The 21,653-nt window shown below is 32.4% G+C and overlaps 2 protein-coding genes across 3 annotated transcripts; both read right to left on the reverse strand.

The window, feature by feature from the left end:
• Positions 1-415: 415 nt before the first annotated feature.
• On the reverse strand, positions 416-3,550 carry LOC109813506 (pentatricopeptide repeat-containing protein At2g13600). The gene is made up of 2 exons (XM_083069269.1): positions 2,660-3,550; positions 416-1,399 (listed from the first exon to the last, which is right to left on the reverse strand). Exons 1-2 carry the CDS (start codon positions 3,393-3,395, stop codon positions 456-458), a joined length of 1,680 nt encoding a protein of 559 aa, XP_082925395.1. The 5' UTR covers positions 3,396-3,550; the 3' UTR covers positions 416-455.
• Positions 3,551-9,009: 5,459 nt separating this feature from the next.
• Positions 9,010-14,784, reverse strand: LOC109813498 (signal transducer, putative (DUF3550/UPF0682)). Of its 2 annotated transcripts, XM_020377687.3 has the most exons (9): positions 14,060-14,783; positions 12,171-12,374; positions 11,818-12,060; positions 11,373-11,439; positions 11,104-11,292; positions 10,835-10,926; positions 10,128-10,307; positions 9,911-10,047; positions 9,010-9,745 (listed from the first exon to the last, which is right to left on the reverse strand). In XM_020377687.3, exons 1-9 carry the CDS (start codon positions 14,567-14,569, stop codon positions 9,559-9,561), a joined length of 1,809 nt encoding a protein of 602 aa, XP_020233276.2. In that variant the 5' UTR covers positions 14,570-14,783; the 3' UTR covers positions 9,010-9,558. The 2 variants fall into 2 exon arrangements, with proteins under 2 accessions (XP_020233276.2, XP_082925396.1); XM_083069270.1 differs by lacking the exons at positions 9,010-9,745; positions 9,911-10,047 and having other exon boundaries at positions 10,127-10,307; positions 10,831-10,926; positions 14,060-14,784.
• Positions 14,785-21,653: the final 6,869 nt, after the last annotated feature.

Genomic DNA, 21,653 nt, shown 5'->3' on the forward strand with positions numbered 1-21,653 from the left:
CATATACTCGTAGGCAACGTTGTTTACCGTCACAGAGAGTGATTGAAAGCGAGTGAAGAAGGTCAGCATCAGACACATGAAAATCGTCCATATGTTGACACTTCTCATTTTGAAATTAAGTGAAATTGTGAGAAAAACACTTTCAAATTTTAAAGAAAAGACTCTGTGTGTTGTGTGTGGCACACTCAAGAATCCAATCTTGCTTCTTTGAAAGACCTAAACATGTTCAAACGGGGATGGAAGGGTTTTGAGATTCAAAATTACTAATTTATAATTTTATATGGACTATTTTGCAATTTTATCTAAATTTAAGAGATATAAACTTACGTGTAAAAAATTTGCTAATTGTCTCTAAATAATTAGCCTGACGTAGAAATATACCCGTGCAAATTAAAATAACAAGGCACAGCAGAAATCACTTAAAATATATATCTTCACAACTTGCTCGCAGCCTTTTACAAGAAAATTTCTTCATAGACACTTTTTACCTTCATATGTAATGTTATCCTCCTTAAAGCAACATGAATATCCTTAATATTAGGATGTGATGGATCCCCTCCAACGAAACAATGGATTTTGTTTCCAATCTGCAACCAACTGTAAGCTCTTTGTTTCTTAACTCCTTGCTCTTTCATCAGAACCCTGATTCTATGGACATCCTTCCACTTGCCAGCAGCAGCATATATATTAGACAGCATAACATAGGCACCAGAATTATAAGGATCCGAATTCAAAATTCTTCTAGCTGCCAATTCCCCCAATTTCACGTTTAAATGAACACTACAGGCTGCAAGCACAGCACCCCAGATGCTGGAATCTGCCTTGAATGGCATTTCGTCAATTAATCTGCAAGCTCTCTGCAATTGACCTGTTCGACTCATCACATCGACTAAGCATGCATAGTGTTCAGACCTTGGTGGAATACCATAATTATGAACCATCGATCTAAACAGATTCATGCTCTCATCAATCTTCCCAGCACGACAACACGCAGATAGTAAACTCAGAAAAGTTATGCCATCGGGTTGAATACCGTATGTCACCATCTGGTCAAAGTAGGAGCTTGCTTTGTTATAGAGACCATGCTGTGCAAATGCAGCAATGATAGTGTTCCATGAAATGAGGTCTGGATGGGAAATTTGTCCAAAAACTAACTCAGAATCAACAATTCCACCACACTTGCTGTGCATAGTAATCAGGGCGTTACTCACAGACAAATCTGAACCAAAGCCATGCTTAATTACAAGAGCATGCGCCTGTCTTCCTTCTTCAAGCGATGCAAGACTTGCACAGGCAGTGAAAACTGACACAAAAGTCAAGTCATCTGGTTGCATACCAGTTCTGATCATTTGTGAATACAAGTTCAGTGCCTCTTCCCCTCTCCCATTTTGGGCACAACCTACAATCGTTGAAGCAATTGTGAAAAGATGGAATAATTAAGAAAACAAAAGGTAATGACAGAGTAGAAGAAAACAATCTCCTCCTTCTAGAACCACAAGTTATTGTTTTTTTCTCAACAGTTTAATCAAAATATGCTATAAATGGATAAGGCTTTTCTAAATTGAGCTTAATTTTAGAGCAAGCAAGCTTTATATTGCATAGCAGGGAGAGAGGATCCGACCTTTTATTTCAAAAGACATACATGATTATTATCGTTTTAATAGAACTAGAGACTCTAACAGAATAAGCCTCTTCCCCTGTAGTAGTTCTTATTCGTTAATTTTTTTTAATGCAAGATTTAATGATAGCTTTCCTACAGCAAAAACATCTACTCTAGCAAGCACCTTGGATAGAAGATGCATCAACATGATTGAATTGAGCAGTTACGTCATCATTGGTAAGAACAGCCGTGAGATGTCTTAGCAATGCTTCCCCGGCACCGTTGACCAAGTCAGACTTTGGCTTTACAGTAGGGTTATTCTGAACGAAGTTCTGAACCGTTTGTTCCCTGTGAATAAAACAACGAAGGTTGACAACTTATTAGGTAAGAAATGAAACAAAGGATCTTCACAAAATCCATTTGATTAATCACAGTCTTCATTATCCTCCTGAAGCTCAGGACTCTGGAGAATCATATATCTTCACAAGTCAAGGAGGTGAGTTATCATCAAAACCAGACACCAAAAATATATGATGATTTGGAGCTGGGTTTTGATGACAATTCACCCCTTTGACCAAACCAAATGACGTTTTTCAGTTTGTAAGTATCTTTACACCCGATCCAGAACTTCAGGATGATAAGAGAGTGTGTGATTTATTTAATGAATTTTGTGAAGATCTTTTACGGCATTACCCACCTATCAAGGTGTCAGCTTTCATTGTTTTATTCACATGAAACCAGTGGTTTATGACTTCCTTCAGAATAACCATATTATAGAGCCAAAATTGACATGGCAGAATGGCAAAAAGGCATGCTAGAAATAGAATAGATGCTGAGTTGCTGTTAGAAAGCTTTCTCTAAATCTTAATTGTGCTAAAAATAAAACCAATAACAGAATAACTAGAAACTTAACTACCTGCCTTTTCTAGTTAGAGTCTCTAGTTCCTTTAAAAGAAAAGTTTTTTTTTTTTTTTTTTCTTCCTGTTATAACTATAAGCTAAATACACACATTGGCGCGAACTGGGGTTTGAAACGTTGAAAGTAAAAACCTTGGCTTACCCGTTATGATTATATTCCAAGAAACGCGATCTCTGCATCGAATATCTTCAAACAAAGCCCTTGCCTCTTCCATTTTTCCTTCCTTACAAAACCCAGTAATCATAGCGGTCCTCGCAACGTCACTCTTCTGCGGCATTCTCGCAAACACTCGCCACGCCTCCTCGCACAACCCGTTCTCCACCAAACCATTAATCATCACCGTCCACGACACGGCGCTCCGGCGCGGCATCGCCTCGAACAGCGCCCTCGCGCGCCCAATCCCGCCCTCCGCCCTCGCGTACGCCTCCACCATGGCGGTGTACGACACCACGTTCGGGCGCGGCATCTCCTCGAAGAGCCTCCGCGCCTCCGCCACGCGCCCGAGCCGCGCGAGCCCGGAGATGACGGCGTTGTAGGAGGCGGCATTCCTCTCCGGCGCGGCGGCGAAGTAGCGGAGCGCGTGGCGGAGGTCGCCGTTTCGGACGCAGGCGGCGATCATGGAGTTCCAGGAGACGACGTTGCGGAGCGGCATGGAGTGGAAGAGCGTCGTGGCGTGTTGGAGGAAGCCATTTCGCCAGTAGGCGGAGAGCAGAGTGTTCCACGTGACGACGTCCTTTGCGGGCGTTTCGTCGAACAGTTTGCGGGCGGCGGAGAGGTTTCCGGCGCGGGAGAGGGCGGCGATGGCGAGGTTGGCATCGCGAGCGGAGGATGGAGTATTTGCAAGTGTATGCACACTCCTAATTTCTTTTATGTACATCAAATATATATTTATATTTAAATTCTTAGTATGTTTTTACAGAGTAATATGTTTTGAGATCCAAAATAGGAGCCTGATTTATTTGTGTTGTGTATATTATAGAGAGTTCATATACACTAAAATCACGTTTCCAACTCAATGAAAACGTGATTTGTTCAATGTATTTTGGTTAAAAAAAGCACTTTATAAAGACGAGACGTGAACTAAACAAATATGAGCGGGGGAATAACAGTTCCGTAACTTAACTAGGCCCGTAAAATATATTGGCCTAAATGTTGGCTCACAGTCGTTTGGACTCTCTCACATAAATCTTAGACCAGCCCAAACTGAACCTCAAGGTCGATTTGATCAAAAATGGCCCACAAATTAAAATATTCAGTTTGTTTTGGATTGGGCCTTTTGAAAGCAACCAAACCTGTTCATTTGAGTAAAAATTATTCATTATCGAGAAGTATTCTTCTTGAATGGAGATAGTCTTCTTTTAAGTTTGACAAATATTGAATAGATGAATATCTCACCCTAATTTTAATTTTTTGCATTCATAGAAATCAAGATTTAAGTCATGAATATTTGATTAAGTGACGTGAGTCTCTCTCCATTTACATCAATCAAGTTGATAAAAAAAATATGATTTAAGTAAATAAAAAGAATAATTAAAATATTAATTAAATTTGGAAATAAAAAACATGATTATATAATATTTAATTTTTAAATGAAAATTATAAAATTATAGTCTAAAATGAAATATAAATAATGCCAAATTACATAAACATGTGCAAAAGTTAGTAATTACTCTTTAAATTAAACATGTTTCTATTCAATTTAAATATAAAGATATTCCTTCTTAGTTATTAAAAAAATATTTTTATTTATTGTTTGCAAAAATATGTAGGTGCAGCTTTGTTTATCAGAAAAATGCTTTAGACATTTTTTTTTATAAAAAAAAGGTATCAACATATTGTGGTATGATTGATAGATAATTACACTCCATAAACATGCGGTTAGGATTTGATCTCCACGCTTATGTATAAAGAAAAATATTTATCGGAAGAGGTGAATTTCTTAAATAATTTGTTATATTTCAAGATTAATTTATAACTTTTGATCAAAGCATATCTTAAACGACAAAAAGGAAAATATCAAGATGTGTAATTTTGTTATTATGAAAAATAAACTTTAATTTAATTACATTTAACCTATGTAGTCCGCAAACACATCATTTATATATATATATATATATATATATATATATATATATATATATATAATGTATAACTCTTACGACAAGTTTCATTTTAAGTTTAAAGTGATATTTCTAGTTAAAAATCTGTATTTAAATTAGGAATAAAATCTCAATTATTTGTTAAAGTATATAAATGTCAAATCAATTGTGATAGTGATTTTTGGTAAAATAATGTAGTAATTTATATTTGAAATTAATTAAATGTGTTGATAAATTGATCTGATATAGTATAAAGTGTTAAAACAATTATTTAAAAATAAGTAGAATCAATTTTTTATATTATCAATTTTCAGATTTAATTTTGAAAACTAATCCAACATAAACCAAAGTGAAAAACCTTTGATAGTAGTAGCCCATGAATGCATTGTTCCCAAAATTGTCATAATTTCAACAAGATTGCATGTTTGGTTCTGATTCGGGACAACATATTCTAACTTCACATATTTCATCAATTTAGTGCAGAAAAATTATAAAGACGTGCGTAATCTACACACAACCAATGAACCATAGATTGGTGTAGCATAGATTCTGAGTATGATTACATCCAGTTAATAAATATGAAAGTTATTGAAGCAGGAGTGAGTAGTACTAATAGCATTTTAGGTAGCCATAAATGAGCTTCTTCACGGCACTCAAAATATTAGTGGCATCTTCAGTTTCTGTATCGGAGTTGGCAAAGATGGTCCCTGCCCAGTTGGACAATTCAATGCGTTGTACATGCACCTCAACCACTCAACAGTACTAATTCTCAAGTAGGTTCTAATAAATGTGATGCTAAATTTTAAAATAAAAACACAAAGTTTTAAAACTAGAAAAATCACTTCTTTATATATTACAGTATCACTTTTCAGATTTACTACTGAAAATCAATCTAACATAAACCAAATCATGCTCATAAATATGTTTGGATAAATATTTTCAAAATTACTTATAAGAAAAGAAAATAATAAAAAATAATAATTTTTTATAAATTAAAATTATTTTATTTACAAACTAATTTATTTCTCATCCAGCTTTTTCAGAAATTAAATTTCATTAACTTTGTACATAAATTTCTCCATAATTATTATAAGTTTGAATGATAACATAGATTATACGAAACAAAATATTCACATAATTAATTAGCATCCAAAATATCACATAAGGTATTTCATATAAAAGGAGTTTAACTTAGTTAATTAAATAAAGTGGTTGAATATGATGCATGAATTGTTATAAATCTCTTTTATATTAAGTTTGATTTATATAAATAAAAAACATATTTCATGTATGTCATCCAAAATCCATGTAAATTGAAAAATAGACTTTACATATGAACATGTTCTTAAAGTTTTTTCTTTGATATATCAATATTACTTGAGAAAACATATCACGATCGGTTTAGGAGTATACACACATAAAAAAAAAAATTATCTTAGTGGAGATTTGGTATATAAATTTTTTTATTCTTAAGAATCATACTCTTGAAAATGGTAAATTTTATGAATCATTATTCTTATCATGTTTGGTTTATCGTAATTTTTTCTTTTTATTAACGTATGAGATATTTTTATCAATATATATTATTTTTTTGTTTCATAAAATCTAATAACAAATTATTATCTTCATCCTTATGTATAAGATTCTTTTCATTTTTTTCTTGTCTTTTTTATAAGACCATTTTCTAATTGTAAGTTGCATTCATTGTATAAAATCATTTTCTAATTATAAGATCCTTATTTTTTTTAGATAAATATTTTTAAAAATACTTATAAGAAAAAAAATAAGATTTTTTTTTTATAAATTAAAATTATTTTATGTGTAAACTAATTTATTGAAGTTCCCTCATTCAGCTTTTTCAAAAACTAAATTTCATTAACTTTTGTGCATAAACTTCTCCATAATTATTGTGAGTTTTAATGATAGCAGCGATGATACTAGATCTGCAAGACTTATCATTGTTATATTTTTTCTCTTTTGGAACAAAGTATTCATATAATTAATTAGCATCCAAAATATCACATAATGTATTTCATATAAAAATAGTTTAACTTAGTTAATTAAATAAAGTAGTTGAATAAGGTACATTGAGTTGTTATAAATTTCTTTTATATTAAATTTAATTTCTATAAATAAATAAAACTATATTCCATGTATGTCATCCAAATAAATCGGGAAAAAAACTTTACATATAAACATGATCTCAAAGTTTCCTCTTTGATATATCAATATTATTTGAGAAAATATATCAAGATTGGTTTAAGAGTATACACACATAAAAAAATATTATTTCAGAAAATTGATTCATTTATTAAATAAAATAATACGATGATTCGTAAATTTATATGTACATAATATAATTACCTAATGATAAGCGAGATTTAGTGGAGATTTGACACATAAATTTTTTCATTCATGAAAATCATGATTCTCAAGAATGATAAATCTTAATAATCAATGTTTCTTATCAAAATATGTTTGGTTTGTCATAATTTTTTATTATCAATGTATGAGATATTTTTATCAATATATGTTATTTTTTGTTTCATAAAATCTAATAACAAATTACTACCTTCATCCTTATGTATAAGATCCTTTACACTTTTTTGTTTATCTCTTTTATAAGTTGCATTAATTATATCTTCTTTAAAATATCTTTATTTAATAAACAATTTTTTTTAGACAAAAGATCATAAATGCTTGAAATTAATTGAATAATTTTTTTCTCTTTTATAAGGATTGGAAAAGATAAATAGACACATAAATATCCTTTTTTTCAAATATTAATTAGTTAGATGATAAATAAATTAAGTGAAAAGAGAAAAAAATTAATTTTGAAAAAGTAGTTTAAATTATTGAGAAATTTAATGTTCTTAAATAAATTAACTAATTTTATTTAGTTAAAAAAATATTATTAAAGACGGAGGTAGTAATTTCTCACTAGTAAACTAAACCTTAAAATTTTAGTAGCCTTAATCGTGACCGAGCTTATGTGTAGAAACCATGTTCTTTTTATTATGTTTTTTGATAATTCTATACATAATACTCTTCACATGTGTGGCAAGGTGGCCAAATCCAAAATTGATTTAGTTGTTCGTAAGGCCAGAATGCATAATCCACCTCATCATCTTAACAAACTTCTTAATATCATTAGGTGTGAAGTGTGGTCTACTTTTTGGGAAGAGAAAAAAAGTTAGCTGGCCACTGGGTGATACCATGTGAAGAGTGTTGACGATGAACACGACGATTGTCGTGTAGTTCGAAGCTTTGCTCTTAACCAACCACCAGCTGGTCTGAGCCTTCCAACCAATGCTAGTTGGTAAAAAAAAATGATAGCATGCCCAAAAATGATAAGTGGGATATTGGATCATTATGTTTATGTCATTTTTATTTCTACTAATGCAGTTTAGGGATTTATTTCCTTTAATTTCCCCTAGAAAGACATTGATGATTAGCATTTACATGTAGGCAAAAACATCTATATCAGTTGATAAAATAAACTCATTTAATAACCTAACAATTTAACAGAAATTTTTAGATGATTTTAGTCTGAAAGTGAGGTACAATAGGAGTATTTCTTTTTATTAGTTAAGTGAACAGCCAGAGCCACATACTAATTTCTTAAAATACTCATAATTAACGAATTGATTTCTTTTAACAATTTTTTTTTGTACATAAGAAACTGAAGATCAAACCATGACTACATATTTAGTTCTTTTTTCTCATTGAATTTTTTATTTTCATTGAATTGTAACTTATATTTGTGCCAATATTTTAAACGAAAAGGCGATAATTTTTTCCATCTAAATGCCATTTTAGTCACTTTTTTGAGTTCAATGCTTTATACATAAATTTAATATTCATTTCTCTCTTCCAATCCCTAAAATCTTCTCGCCAATTGAGAAATTGGAAAAAATACAAATAATATTTTTAATCATTATCTATGAAGGTAATTTAATGTATTTTCTTAAAATTGATTGGGTCATTAATAAAATACCTCCAACATATTTAGCACAGTTTCCTACTAACCACACCACCATTTGTTAGATAGGAGTATTTTACTGAAGACTGAAACCCCAATATTTTTCATAAATGCCCTTTAATGTGTAGAGGACTTTGAGCTTATTACAATTCTTGTCACATTTATTCGCGCATCTTGGTCGTTTAGTAAATCAAACTTGCATGCTCTAGGCATAAATTTATGAACGAATGGTATTTATTGTTTCTAATTCGACCGAAGAAGAAAAACAAAAGCAATATTTAACCGCGGAAATGTTTGTGATATCACTTAAAACCCAGCGATAACAAAACCAAGTAATGATTGTATTATCATCATAGCGGTATCATATTTCATGCTATGCTTCTATATATAAATATGGTAAAACTCTAAAATTGAATATACAGGGTAAGTAATTTACTTTTGAGTTTTGACGGAATTCGTTCTTCCCAGAATACATCCTCCTCAATCAGTGTTGTTTCAAAACCGTCCAATTCTGCTCAAAAAGGTAAAAATTAACAAATACTTCCTGTTTTTTTTCCCCTTTTCAAAGCTATGAAGTATGAACAAATACAACTAATTTTAAACTAACAACTATCTTGCCACGCTACAAAAACAAAATTATCTTGCCACGACCAAACACATGAAAAGTCACCAGGCACCCATCATGACCTAACCTTAACAGTACAGAGCAAACCACCAAATACAGCATATAGATCAACGAAGCAGGTGGGGTCGAATTAAGCAACACAACAAGCAGAGGCAACCATTACCAACAATTTCTTTTTTCACCAGACAGCCCAGGCCCCACACTAAATACCCTTGTCCTGTCGCCCGAAAGGTCAACTCATTATGTTTTGTATTCCTTGGATCTCATAATCCTTAGCTTCCAAAGCCTGCATGTTAAACCTATCATTTTACTCGTTACTTTTTAGGTCCCAATCTTATGTTTCAGTAAAGTGAAAGGAGTCAGCAGCATCAAAGTGCATGGCGAGTTGCACGACAGCAGAACGCACGGCTTCAGACGTTGGAGCCACAGAAGAGGGTAGATGGGGTAAACAAAGTGGCAGATACTGTTCACTCTCCTCAGGTGGGCAGAAAAAAGATATCACGGATCGGCAGAATATGAATCTGTACATAAATGATGCAACATGTCATACACCAAGTCCATTCAATAACTTCACTTTAATAGCGCTTGAAATCTAGATAGCAGTTTACTACTATTGACATTCTCCGAAACCAATAACCGATTAAAATGAAAAAGACTGCATTGGCTAGAAAGTAGAGAGCAAATACCTCAGAATAAGCCGCCTTAGAAATGGATCGCCTATAACTTGCGCCCATACTAAATCCATGGTAGTTGACGAGCAAAGAATTATTTCCCACTCAGTGAAAGCATTAGCGATTATGTTCTCTGCTTCGTTGTAGACATCCTTCAGGTTAAAACAACAATTAGACCAACAAAAATTAAAGTTGATTTGAGAAAGGTTAAAGATTATTCACATAAGCTTACTGTATCAGCCTCACTGGGGAAGAGACCAATCATTTGGCAAAAAGCTGACAAAGGAGCAGTCAAGAAAAAGGTAAATTGGCTTCCACTATTTGAATTTACATCAGATGGATTCTTGAAAATCGGTCTTAAAGGGGACAGAAATAGAGCAGCCGCTTCTCCCCTCTCAGCACCATGTAAAACCTGCAATAATTTATTACGTACACAATCAATCAAGGCACGTCGATGTAAATAACGTGGGTTGGTCAATCCTCAAGCCTAGAAAAGACAGCATCTTCTACTTCCTATCAATTCCAATATACATTTAACACGGGATAAGTCAACAAGCAAATATTCTAAAATGATCTCCACACACAGCCCCCCCCACCCCCAACCCCCCAAAAAAATAATTAATAAATAAATAAATATATATATATATATATCACGAAGTCATTTTAACCCAGAATAGAAAGATGCTGTATTTGTTGTTCATTTAAGAGAAAGTTCTACATTCATATTCAAATTGTTCAAGGCCGGGTCTTTTTTGGTTAGGAAGTTAAAATTCAATTTGAAGTGCTACAACAAATCCTCAGACTATAAGGTAATAAACTAATTAAAAATTTCACCAAGCCATTAAAAAGTAAAACTTGATTCAAGGAATATCCTGAACAGCTCCCCCTAAAAAGTTCCCAGGCAACTCATACACAAGTTCTGAGTTTTGACAAACCTGCCTTGAATGCATGGCTGTTATCGCTGTCAATAATCAAGAAAAGAGGTTTCCGAGTGAAAGGGATAAGATCGCCAGGGTAGAGATTATTTGAACCTGATAATTCAAATAAAGCACATGTAAGTGCAACTACAACAGAGATACTTGTTTCTTATATAACGTTTAATCAAAACTAACCCAAAAGATGAAGATAAAATGTATCATTTTCGTAACATATCCTGGAACAATCTGAACAGAAAATTGACAGAGAATAGATTCAGTGCAGGTACATACCACTATTTCCCTTGGGACCAAACCACAGATAATTATCATAACAGCTCAGTTCTCTCTTGCCGTTATTTAGAGTTTCGGAAGCTCCAGAATTCTGTCCTTGGGACGTCTGAGAAAGGACTTTGTGTCTTGAATTTTTGGATGAACCTCCAGAATTTTCCATCTGAGAGACATTATTATGACCAGCCTTCCCTGCATGAGTGATCAATAAGGTAACTAACCTAGTATACCACTACAGACTATTCTTAGTTGAAAAGACAGTAAATATAAACCTGAGGCTGAAAGATATACTAGTACAACACAATCTGGTGGCAGCTCCTCACAAATTGTAGCCATAACCTGCACAACATCATGAAGCTTACGTAAGAAATAAAAACTTGTATGTTCAAACAGCCTGTGAAAAATTGCATTCAATAGAATCTAAACAGCCATTTTTGACAAGAGGAAATTTTGGCATCAGTTCATGAATTAGATCATACAGCACGAAGGAAAAAGCAAACACATTTAAGTGTGCGAAAACAGACAAGTTATACACTAGAATCAATGAAGCACACCAAAGGCAATCAAGAATATCCAAGTCGTGATAGGAGAAGCTGTAAAATAGCCATGCTAAATTATTTGATATTGACAAGGCCTAGTTACCAGAACAGCCTATAGATTTTAGTAAGTAGACAAGCCAAGTATGCAACACAATTTCCAATAGGCTTGAAAACTCACTGCTATCACATGTGTCACAGATGGACGGTACAGGGTAGCCTTTCTAGGATTAGGAGGTATACTTGGATCAGTCATATCTGCAGTAAGATTCATGTCTATTATCCCAGAGGCTCCTGAATGATCAATTGTGTCACCATTCTCCTTAGGTTTAACTGTATGCTTTTGGTAGAATGTTCCACTAGGCTCCCATTCTAAACATTGTATCATTCTATAGATGTCCAATGTGAGCTCGGCAAACTTGACCTGAAAGTGAGAATATATAGAGATTCATAAGCTTCAGTCCCTTTCAGCTACTGAAGTAATTTATTAATCCAAATTTAAGAACCACCACAGCAACGTGAATCAGTATTAACCTCATTTCGATGATAGCTTGTCAACAGTGCATCTTGAAATTTTAAAACCCTCTTTGCATGAAAACGAGCCACACAAGGAAGAGAAGCTCGATGAGTATCAAATGTGGCACAATAGCGCATTGGCCTGAAACTAAAGCCCTTATCGACTTTTGTGAATCGGTTAATTTCTTGCACAACTTGCTTCCATTCCTTAAAATTAGTTTCCTGAAAAAGAAATGATTCACATTCATAAGTCAAAGAGGTAATATAGATATATTATTTCTCCAAATGAATATTTGAATACAAAGCATCCACAAACTACATTATAACAAAGTTTCATGAAATTTTTTTATCTAAATGAAAAACACCTGAAGCAGAACAATGCAGAGATGATCAAGGTCCCAGGCCAGAAATATAAAGTTCAAGTAATTTTACAAAAATTACCAAATATAGTCAATAGGACTGTTGGCATCATGCGAATAATGAAGCATCACTTTTACTCTCCTGGGTCTGTGATCTACTTATCAAATCAACACATGTAATGCATTTAGTAATTTCAGGACCTTATGTTTTGTTTTGCCAACTGACAGCAACTTTGTTTTTATTATTATGTGCTTCCTGACAAGAAATTCATATCAGACTTTCAAGACATTGTTCATTAAATTATTAATTATGTGTGCATAGGACTGTAGGAGCATATCTGGTGAGTGCGTCCTCTTATGAGAGGAACTGATTTTTACCATAAAATCATAAATATATAATCAACATCAGATTTAAGTAAAACAATCTTGACTATCCATGTTTAGTAGCATGACCAAGATTTAACTCCTCTTACATCTCACGCTCACATTAGATACACACACTTTATATAAACAGGGTTCGAAAAGAAGATCATCATTCATCACTCCAACAACAATGTTATTCTGGAAAACTGCCTCCCCAACCCCAGTCGGTATAATATAGTAATCAACACACATAATACATTTGGACCTTCAGAATCATTTGTTCTGTTTTCCAACTGGCAGCAATTTCTTTCTTGATTATTATATACTTGCCGACCATCACTTCATATAAGATTTGAAAGAAAATCACCACTGCACCAATACTTTATCATAGAAAACTAGCCCCTGCAGTCAGTATAGCATAGTAGAGTATAACTTGAAATTCAGTTGATTCAAGCACTGATATGGTTCTAAAATGGGAGGCTCTTTTTCTAAATTTCACCACTTGCTTTTCTTTATTACTGCAAAACTGAGAACCTTCAATAACCTTGACATACAACCTCTTCCAGAACACCACAGATCACTTTCATAGTTCATACAATAGTCAGGTGTAACATAAAGATAAACTAGTAGCTAAGGCTACCAAAACGGTCTACTCCAAAACAAAAGGAACCAAAAGTTTGCTTAAATTATTATCCACTACATACCCATCAATTTTATCCCGTGGAACCAGATGTCAATGAAATAAAACTTACATTACTTATTTCATAAACCTCGTACAACGGGATTCTAACATACTTCAGCAACAAAAACTCTCTCCCAAAACCAGTCATAACAGAGGAACCATCAACTGTGAATTCAACCATATCACAGATCAAGGCAGCAAATCATCGCTGTTCTGTTCTATCATATAGCCCAAATCACCTGAGATGAAACCTACGGTACGGACCCTAAATTAAGTATCATAGAACGACCAGGCAGGAACCAATGGATACTTACACACTTACTTAATCTCTAAGTCAGAGCATTTTCAGGCACAATCACAAGAAAGCAGAGGTCATTTCACTCCTAATTAGTAACTTCGTTAGCAAAAACGAGAAGAAAAAAAATCGAATAATATTAGTCCACTCTCCTTCTCCGGCGGCAGTGGAACAAAAAATGAAGCGAAATTGAGAAAGAATGCAGTACCCGGAAGGTAGCCTTGCAATCTTCAACTAAAGCGACGAAGCGTTGAACGAGGTGGTTGACCATGTCGGTTCGGTTGAGAATGAGCGAAACGAGCAAGAAGCGCGCGTAGAACCTCAACTCCTTGGACCTGACTCCGAGATCTTTGGCGGTGGATTCGGATCCCTGGAAGTACCTTCTGCTGAGAATGGCCTCGTAGAAGACGTAGGCCTCGACGAGGAACCTGCACTCGCTGCTCCTCATGTACTGCCCGAAGTAGAGCTGGCCGATTCGGCTCGCGATCTCGCCGATTTCCCACCGCTTCAGCCCGCACTCCACCAGCCTCGGGCGGTTCTCCTGCTGGTACTTCCACAGCCGCGTGTACGCCTTGAACACCTTCTGGAACGCGTGCTGCCGCTGCTGCTGGCTCGCGCCGCCGTACGCCGCCGCGTCCCGAACCCTAGAGAACTTCCGGTCCGCGCTCTCCACCAGCGCGCGGAACGTCTGGAACGCCACGTCCGCGTTCTCGGACATGGCTGCCGGAAAATCAGAGCGAGCTCCTCTTAGGCCTCCGTCCGGTGCCGCTCCGAGCCGCCGCTCATCGGAGAATTCGGGAAAGTGGAAAAGCGAGTGACTGCTGATCGGAAAATAGAAGGAAATGTGTGCGCGCGTCGGAAACCAAAAGAGGGGAGCGCTCAAGACTCAACTCAAGAGGGCGGTTACACTTTTTGTTTGTCAAACACTCTCAACCAAAACTATATAATATAATTTTAATATTTACAATACTAGATAAACTATTTTCACACTAGCCTCTCATAGTAATAATTTTTTTATTTTTTCACGCCTACTTTCCGATTGGAGTCAACACCTAACTCGAATAATTGTCTGTAGAAAATATTGACAATTTTCTAAAATTTATTTTTAATTACTTAATAAAATAAAGTATTTTATACTTAGTATGTGTAAATAAGCTGTTTTATTTTATTTTATTTTATTTTTTTAGTTAAGAGGTGACCGCTGGTGACTAACTGACTGTGTTTCTTTTTATTTTATTTTTTTGGTGTTTCTTTCGCTTTTGCTTTTTTATATATATATATATATTTTTATTATCTTTTTCGCTGTTGGAGGGGAGAAGCGAATGATGGTGTTAAGATTTTGGATTATTTGATGAAGGGACTTTCTTTTCAGCGAATTTATTTTGGCTTTTGTACTAGAGAGACAGCAATTTATTTTCTTTAAGTTACTGAAAGCAATTGCAAAATGGATAAGCGAAAAAATGAAAAAACTACGGCCTTACAAAGGAAATCCCAACAACGTAAGCCAAAGCAAACGTTGCTACGCGATTGGCTCTTTCCAAGTCCGTTTGCAGCTCCAATGGGCCAGCAATCTTAATTACTTAATAGAATAAATATTGATGCTTAGAAACACATTGGTTTTATTGTTTTATTTTAATTAAACAAGTACTTTAAAAGGTGGTAAACTCTACCGTATTAATTTTTTCATAGCTGTGTTTATACGCATAATTAGTCAAACTTCGAAATACTACATGTATATTTCAATAAAGAAACAATAGTGGTGAACAAAAGATAGAGACACTCACATTCTTTGATTAAGTTCCTTGCTGGCACCAAATGTGGAACCAATTTCTTTTTCCATGAAAACGTCAAACTAATGGCCAAGCAACGCTTCCTATTTCTCTCTCCATCTCTTCATGCTGCGTTGGCTTGTATTTAATTCAGCCATCGTCCATTCGTTACACCATAAATGCAATTTTTGAGTGGTGGACCTTAATTGATTCATCATGATATCCATTAATTTGGAATTTAGTTATATGTCATTTTCACGCATGTAGTGTTTACAACAGATAGAAACTTCACATTAGAGTATATATCTAAAGCGCTATAATTGTTTTCAAGTGTAATGTACGTTTACCAAAAGAAAAATAGTGTCACGTACATTTTTGAATAACAAGATATGAATAACAACGATTCAGCAAAATATTGAGAGATAAAGTTTGTTTCTGAGGAAGGAACATTTCACCCATAAAATTCAGCCTCTCGTGACAAGTAAATAGATCAATATGCTTATAATCTATATCTATGTAAAAATAAATAAGTTGTACTTTTATGATTGATTGCAACTAAAAGTTAAGGTTGTTAACTGGCATGCATTTTGTATATTTTATATATGCTTAATCTAGCATTTTATTTTTGGCAACACTTGAAGCTAAATGGCTCATAGGACCATCATATCAACCTCTGTAATTGGGTTGGTGCCTGAAGATTTGTGCATAATGTGGCCAATGATGTTAAACAATAATAATATGAATCATTCTCTAATTGCTCACAAAAGCATGAGATAATAATTGGGTTATGAAGTCGGAAACACCCTAGCAGTTGATGAATGATGTCAGCATTCACAGCCTTCCTTGGTTGTTTTGATTAGTTCAACGTGTACAGATGGAAATTCTTTTAATAATCCAGAAAAGGCCATGCTATTGAAGATCTGAGCTTGGAATTTGGGAAGAAGAACTTCAACATTGACCTGGGATTCTTGGTAATAATGATTTCTCTTTTTTCCTTTCACCTTTTTCTCCTTTTTTGGTCTATAAGGGTGGGTAAATCATGAGATTTGTGGTCCAAAATAAAGTGGTGAATTTATTAATTGGCCACATATTTGAATGAGAAACTTTTCTCGTGTTGGAAGAAATGGGAAAAACATGGGACAGGTGTGTGTTTGATTGTAGCCCAAAAGGTGTGTGATGATATAAAACTTAACTAGTAAACTCTTTTTTTTTTAGACTCACTTTAATGCCTAATTAGAAATGTGCATAACTGTGGTTATAATATGCCAAATTTGTTTGGCCTGATTCACCGAGCTCAGTGATTCACAAGTTTATCGAGAACTCGACAAGCATCATGTGACTTGGTTGACATCATTCTCTATCTCCTAGCACAATCAAAATGAACAACGAAAATACCTTGACAGCCACCACACGTCCCAAGGTTGGATGTTGTGGGTTCACAATTTGGATCGATGGTTACTACCTTATACTGTTCGAAATTCGCAGAAATTAATGGCATCGCAGAAAGAATTGTTTAGTTAGATTCTCTTCTTTATTCGATTTTTTTTAGGTAAAGTCATGAGTTTAAGTTTTATATTAAGGGACTTTACTGAATATAATTAGTCCTGTTTGTAAATATAAATTAATTTTGTGTTAATAATATAACGATAAAAAAATATTTTTAATTTTGTTTTATTTTTGTTCAAAATACTATATTAAAATTATTAAAATAAAAAATATATATTTTTACTATTTCTTGTACATTTAAAAAAAAAAGTAAAAACAATGTGGTATTTTTATAATTTCTTTAAAATATAAATTATTTTTCCAAAAAACAAAATAAATGAAATAACTCAAATAAGTTTCCTTCATTTATTTATTTAGGATTTGGACGGTTTGGGGCTCCTAAAACAAAGGAATAGTGTCACAATCAACTATCCCCCATCACACATGAGGTGCTTGTAAACTAAAACTGAAAGATTTGCTTTTTAAAATACAAAATACCAGTGTAGTGGAATCAGTAATCGTACACGATTAAGATTATTACAAAATATAATTTATAGATTCTTTTTTACAAGAAATAAGAAAAGCAAATAGAGAAAAACAAAAAAAAAAAGTGAAAGCTTATTACATTTTTAATCAATAGTCATAATTGTAGTTTATTTTTTTAAGTGTACTGTCTCACTGTAAGAAGTTAAATTAAAAAATGTAAATGAAAAACCTCAAGTAAAATACTCAATTTTTATTTTATTTTTACTTAGTAACTTGAATAATAAGTTATCACGAGTAACTTGAATAATAAAAACAGACATTAAAAGCCAATAATTACCGAGATACTGTAATATTTAAATTTGAACTACTCCTTTGGTTTCTTTTCATAAGTCACATTATAGCTAGACGTATTTATTGTTCAATAATAGTAAGTCAGTAAAAAATCAGTGAAGCATTGAATACTTTTATCCATGTCTACCCATAATCTCCAATTACATTATACCCCTATTTAATATTTTAATTACTCTATATTTTCTATTTTTTCAATAATACTAGTACTCCATTACTTTTCAGATTCTTTCTTAGGTGTAATGGAGGCATTTTTCAATTGGTTGACTTTGATGCAAAAAGGAACAGGGGCATGACATGAGGAGCTTGAAATCTATGAAGAGTGTGGCCATTTGTGCCCGACCAAATAATTCACCTTTTTCTATGTTTCCCAATTCAACCATGCCGATAATTGGTTCTCTTAATTTTCCCAGTTGTCTACTCATCGCTAATCTGCAAACACATCTTCATCTCTCTCCCCCCCCCATTATATTGAGTGGTTAAATTCAATTACTATCATGCTTCTCTCATGGATTAGCTTTCGTCCACACAACTTGATTTATTGTTTATGGATAGTCATATCATATTTCCATCCAACAATTATCAATGTTGTTGCTGCCTACAATAAAATCTGGAGTTGTTGCATCATGAGTGTTTTATTGTCCTCATTGGGTCACTGGGCCCATGCCATATTTTATTTTATCATTTTTATTACAGATAAAGTAGATATACTAACATATATACATGTCCTCTCTTTTTTAAAATAAAACTAAAAGAAGTTTTGTTTTTTGGATTGAATGAGATGCAACTTGAAAAGTCATGTAATTTGGCCCATGGCTTCCAGCGTGGGTTTTTAAGTTTCAACCCAAGTCATTTTCTCTTGCTTTATTAGGTAGAACCTTTCCTGACTCACTAATATCGTGTTCCTTTCATGGGACATGTCGTGTCATGTTACTAGCCGAAACCAGCATTTTTAAATATATCCACTTTTCATTCATTTAAATCCCCACGCAGAACCATATGATTGATTATTTTGAAGACAAAATTTAGACATCATCTTTTTTTTAAGTGTGGTTGATATTATCCTCATTAATATGTATTTATGTGTATTGTTGAAATAAATTTTTGATTTTAATTAAAGAACAATATTAATCACTTTGTTTTATTTCTGATATATATTTATTTTTATTTTGGCATTGTGGGTTACAGCATTTTATCTCTAAGTAACAAATTTCCAGAAATACCCTTGTATCACTTTTTTTTTCCAACAACTGGCGCATTTGATTCTATAAGAGAAAAATTCAAATACATAAATTTAACTGTTGACTCGTTTGCAACATTTTCTTTCTCTGTGTTGTTGATCGCTGATCAGTCAAGTCTTTTTTCTTGTTACAAGGAATGCCAAGGCCCAATAGAAACTTGATTTTATTATTTATACATCGGATGCCATTTTTACGTATACTTTGTCTTTTTTTATTTTATTTATGTTGATAGATACTTTTCTCAAAGCTTATTTCGCATCCAAAATAATTTTTATTAAAAATCTCGCTAAGAAGTAGCATTTAAAATGTTTTACTTTTGGGGACAACTGTTCTATTTTTTTTTTTAAATTTTTTAGACAACTATTTTTAACCTCTTTTTGAAATTATTGCGTGGTATTTGATGTTTAACTTATGATAGACGTTTTAACTATTATCTATATAATTTTTTTGTGCTTATATGTATGTAACTAATTAATACTCACACTTAGACATCTAAGTATTTATGCAAATATTTATAAGTTATATTTTTTTATCGGATGTTGTTATAATTGATCAAAATTTTTGTTCTCACTTAATACATTTACCATGTTTGAAGGTACTAAAAAAACTTTCAAACAAACTGTAAGATATAGTTTATAAAAGAAATTCAATCTCTTTTATAAGACATCTTATAACTTTTAGAAAATATTTTTTTTTTTTTGTTTGTCTCTATTAAAGACTGTAAAAATATGTATTTTTATCTCTCACTTCTTAAACTATCTCAAATTGATAGTTAACATTTTTGTTAATATCAGTGTATAAGCTTTTATATTAGATAATATCTTCACCTCTCTCATGAAAGTTTAATGATAAATAAGAAGGATAAAAATAATAATTAATAATTTTATTTTATAAACCCAATAAAATCAACTAATATATATTTGTATTGGTCTTTATAATTCAAATAAAAGTATCTTATAATAAACAATCATAAGGAATAGATGGTTAAAACTAACTTAAATTTGTCAAACTATTTTTTAAATAAAAAATTATCACTTACCATCACCATTGTTGTACATCATCTAATGTCTTCATTACCATCATCATCATTATTGTTATTGTTGTAACTATTATCATAATTATCACAATTGTCGTTGTCACAATTATCCATCACCATTATTATTGTGACTTCTACCATCATTGTCATTGACATCTTTTATCGCTAACATTTTCATTACCGTCAGTAATACCAAAACTACTTTCGACATTATCACTATCACCATGTTGTAAAAATACAATAACAATGATAGTTATGACAACAATGACTTGACTACAATAACAGTAGTGGTAGAAATAATAACAATAGTAATAGGTTGTGTAATATTTAGTTGATGGTGTAATTTTTTTTACATCGATAATGTATTAACATTAAACTCTTTAGAAAAATAACTTTAATTTTTATTAAAAATAAGTAAATATAAACATGTTGTTGATTAATATGAATAAAATTTCATAATTATTAGGAAAAGAGAAATACAAATAAATAAAATGAAAAGTCATATTTCTATTTAATATTTATTTTCAAGTTAACTCTTTTTGGATTTTATTCAAAAATCATATTTTATTTACAGAGTTTTTTTTTAATTCATATACTTTTTTTACATACTGTCCTAAAATTAACATCTAAGGACTTATTTACACTCGTAAGATGTTACTTTTGTTGATTAAATATTATTTTAATACATATAAAAATCAAATATGAAAGTACTCATTCAACATCATATTATCGATGTAAAAGTGTTTACAAAGTAAATCATTCAAATAATACTTTTGAAGTGATTATTAAAAAAAAAAGTTATCAATTTTCAATCATATAACAATTCAAGATTTTTATTTAGGTAAACAATTATTGAAATAATGTATTTTTTTATCAATGTATTTTAATTATAATAATATTATTAAAATGTGCTTCGAACGTGTCATTTAATTTGTTGATACTAAAATAATAAAATCACGATATTCATTACTGGTATAATTAACCTTTTTTTTAATCCGTAATTTACTAGATAGCCCTATAGACTTTATAAAAAGTAAAAGTGGATAAATTAAGACATATACTTTAATGTTCAATTTCTCCAAACTTGGCACGATGTGCTTTCTTATTGATTACGGTGACTGATTTAAAGAAGAATTTGGAATTTTGACATTTGTTTCAAAACTTGTCTCTTATCACTATTTTAAGTTTTTAACTTGCGTTCTTGTCCCCAAATATTAAGTGCGCAAGTGAGATTTCGCGAGTGACACGGCATCCACAAATTGAGAAATAGATTGCAAGTTTTTTCTTCTTCTTCTTATAATTATGTTATATACACTGTGGATAGTTAATATTTGTAAAAAAAATTGATTAATTGTCTTTAATATATATATATATATATATATATATATATATATATATATATATGTTTATCTAGAATACTGAAAATTACATGATCAC

Source organism: Cajanus cajan, chromosome 2 (assembly GCF_000230855.2).
Source record: "Cajanus cajan strain Asha chromosome 2, NIPB_CcT2T_4, whole genome shotgun sequence".
In the NCBI taxonomy this organism is placed as follows: domain Eukaryota; kingdom Viridiplantae; phylum Streptophyta; class Magnoliopsida; order Fabales; family Fabaceae; genus Cajanus; species Cajanus cajan.

Coding starts and splice junctions, on each gene's coding strand:
- LOC109813498 (XM_020377687.3), bottom strand. CDS start 14,569: ATGTCCGAGAACGCGGACGTGGCGTTCCAGACGTTCCGCGCGCTGGTG. Junction 11,440..11,817: donor CTGTGACACATGTGATAGCA/GTGAGTTTTCAA, acceptor GATGTTGTGCAG/GTTATGGCTACAATTTGTGA. Junction 10,048..10,127: donor TCCCCAGTGAGGCTGATACA/GTAAGCTTATGT, acceptor TTTAACCTGAAG/GATGTCTACAACGAAGCAGA.
- LOC109813506 (XM_083069269.1), bottom strand. CDS start 3,395: ATGTACATAAAAGAAATTAGGAGTGTGCATACACTTGCAAATACTCCA. Junction 1,400..2,659: donor TTGGAATATAATCATAACGG/GTAAGCCAAGGT, acceptor CAACGATTGTAG/GTTGTGCCCAAAATGGGAGA.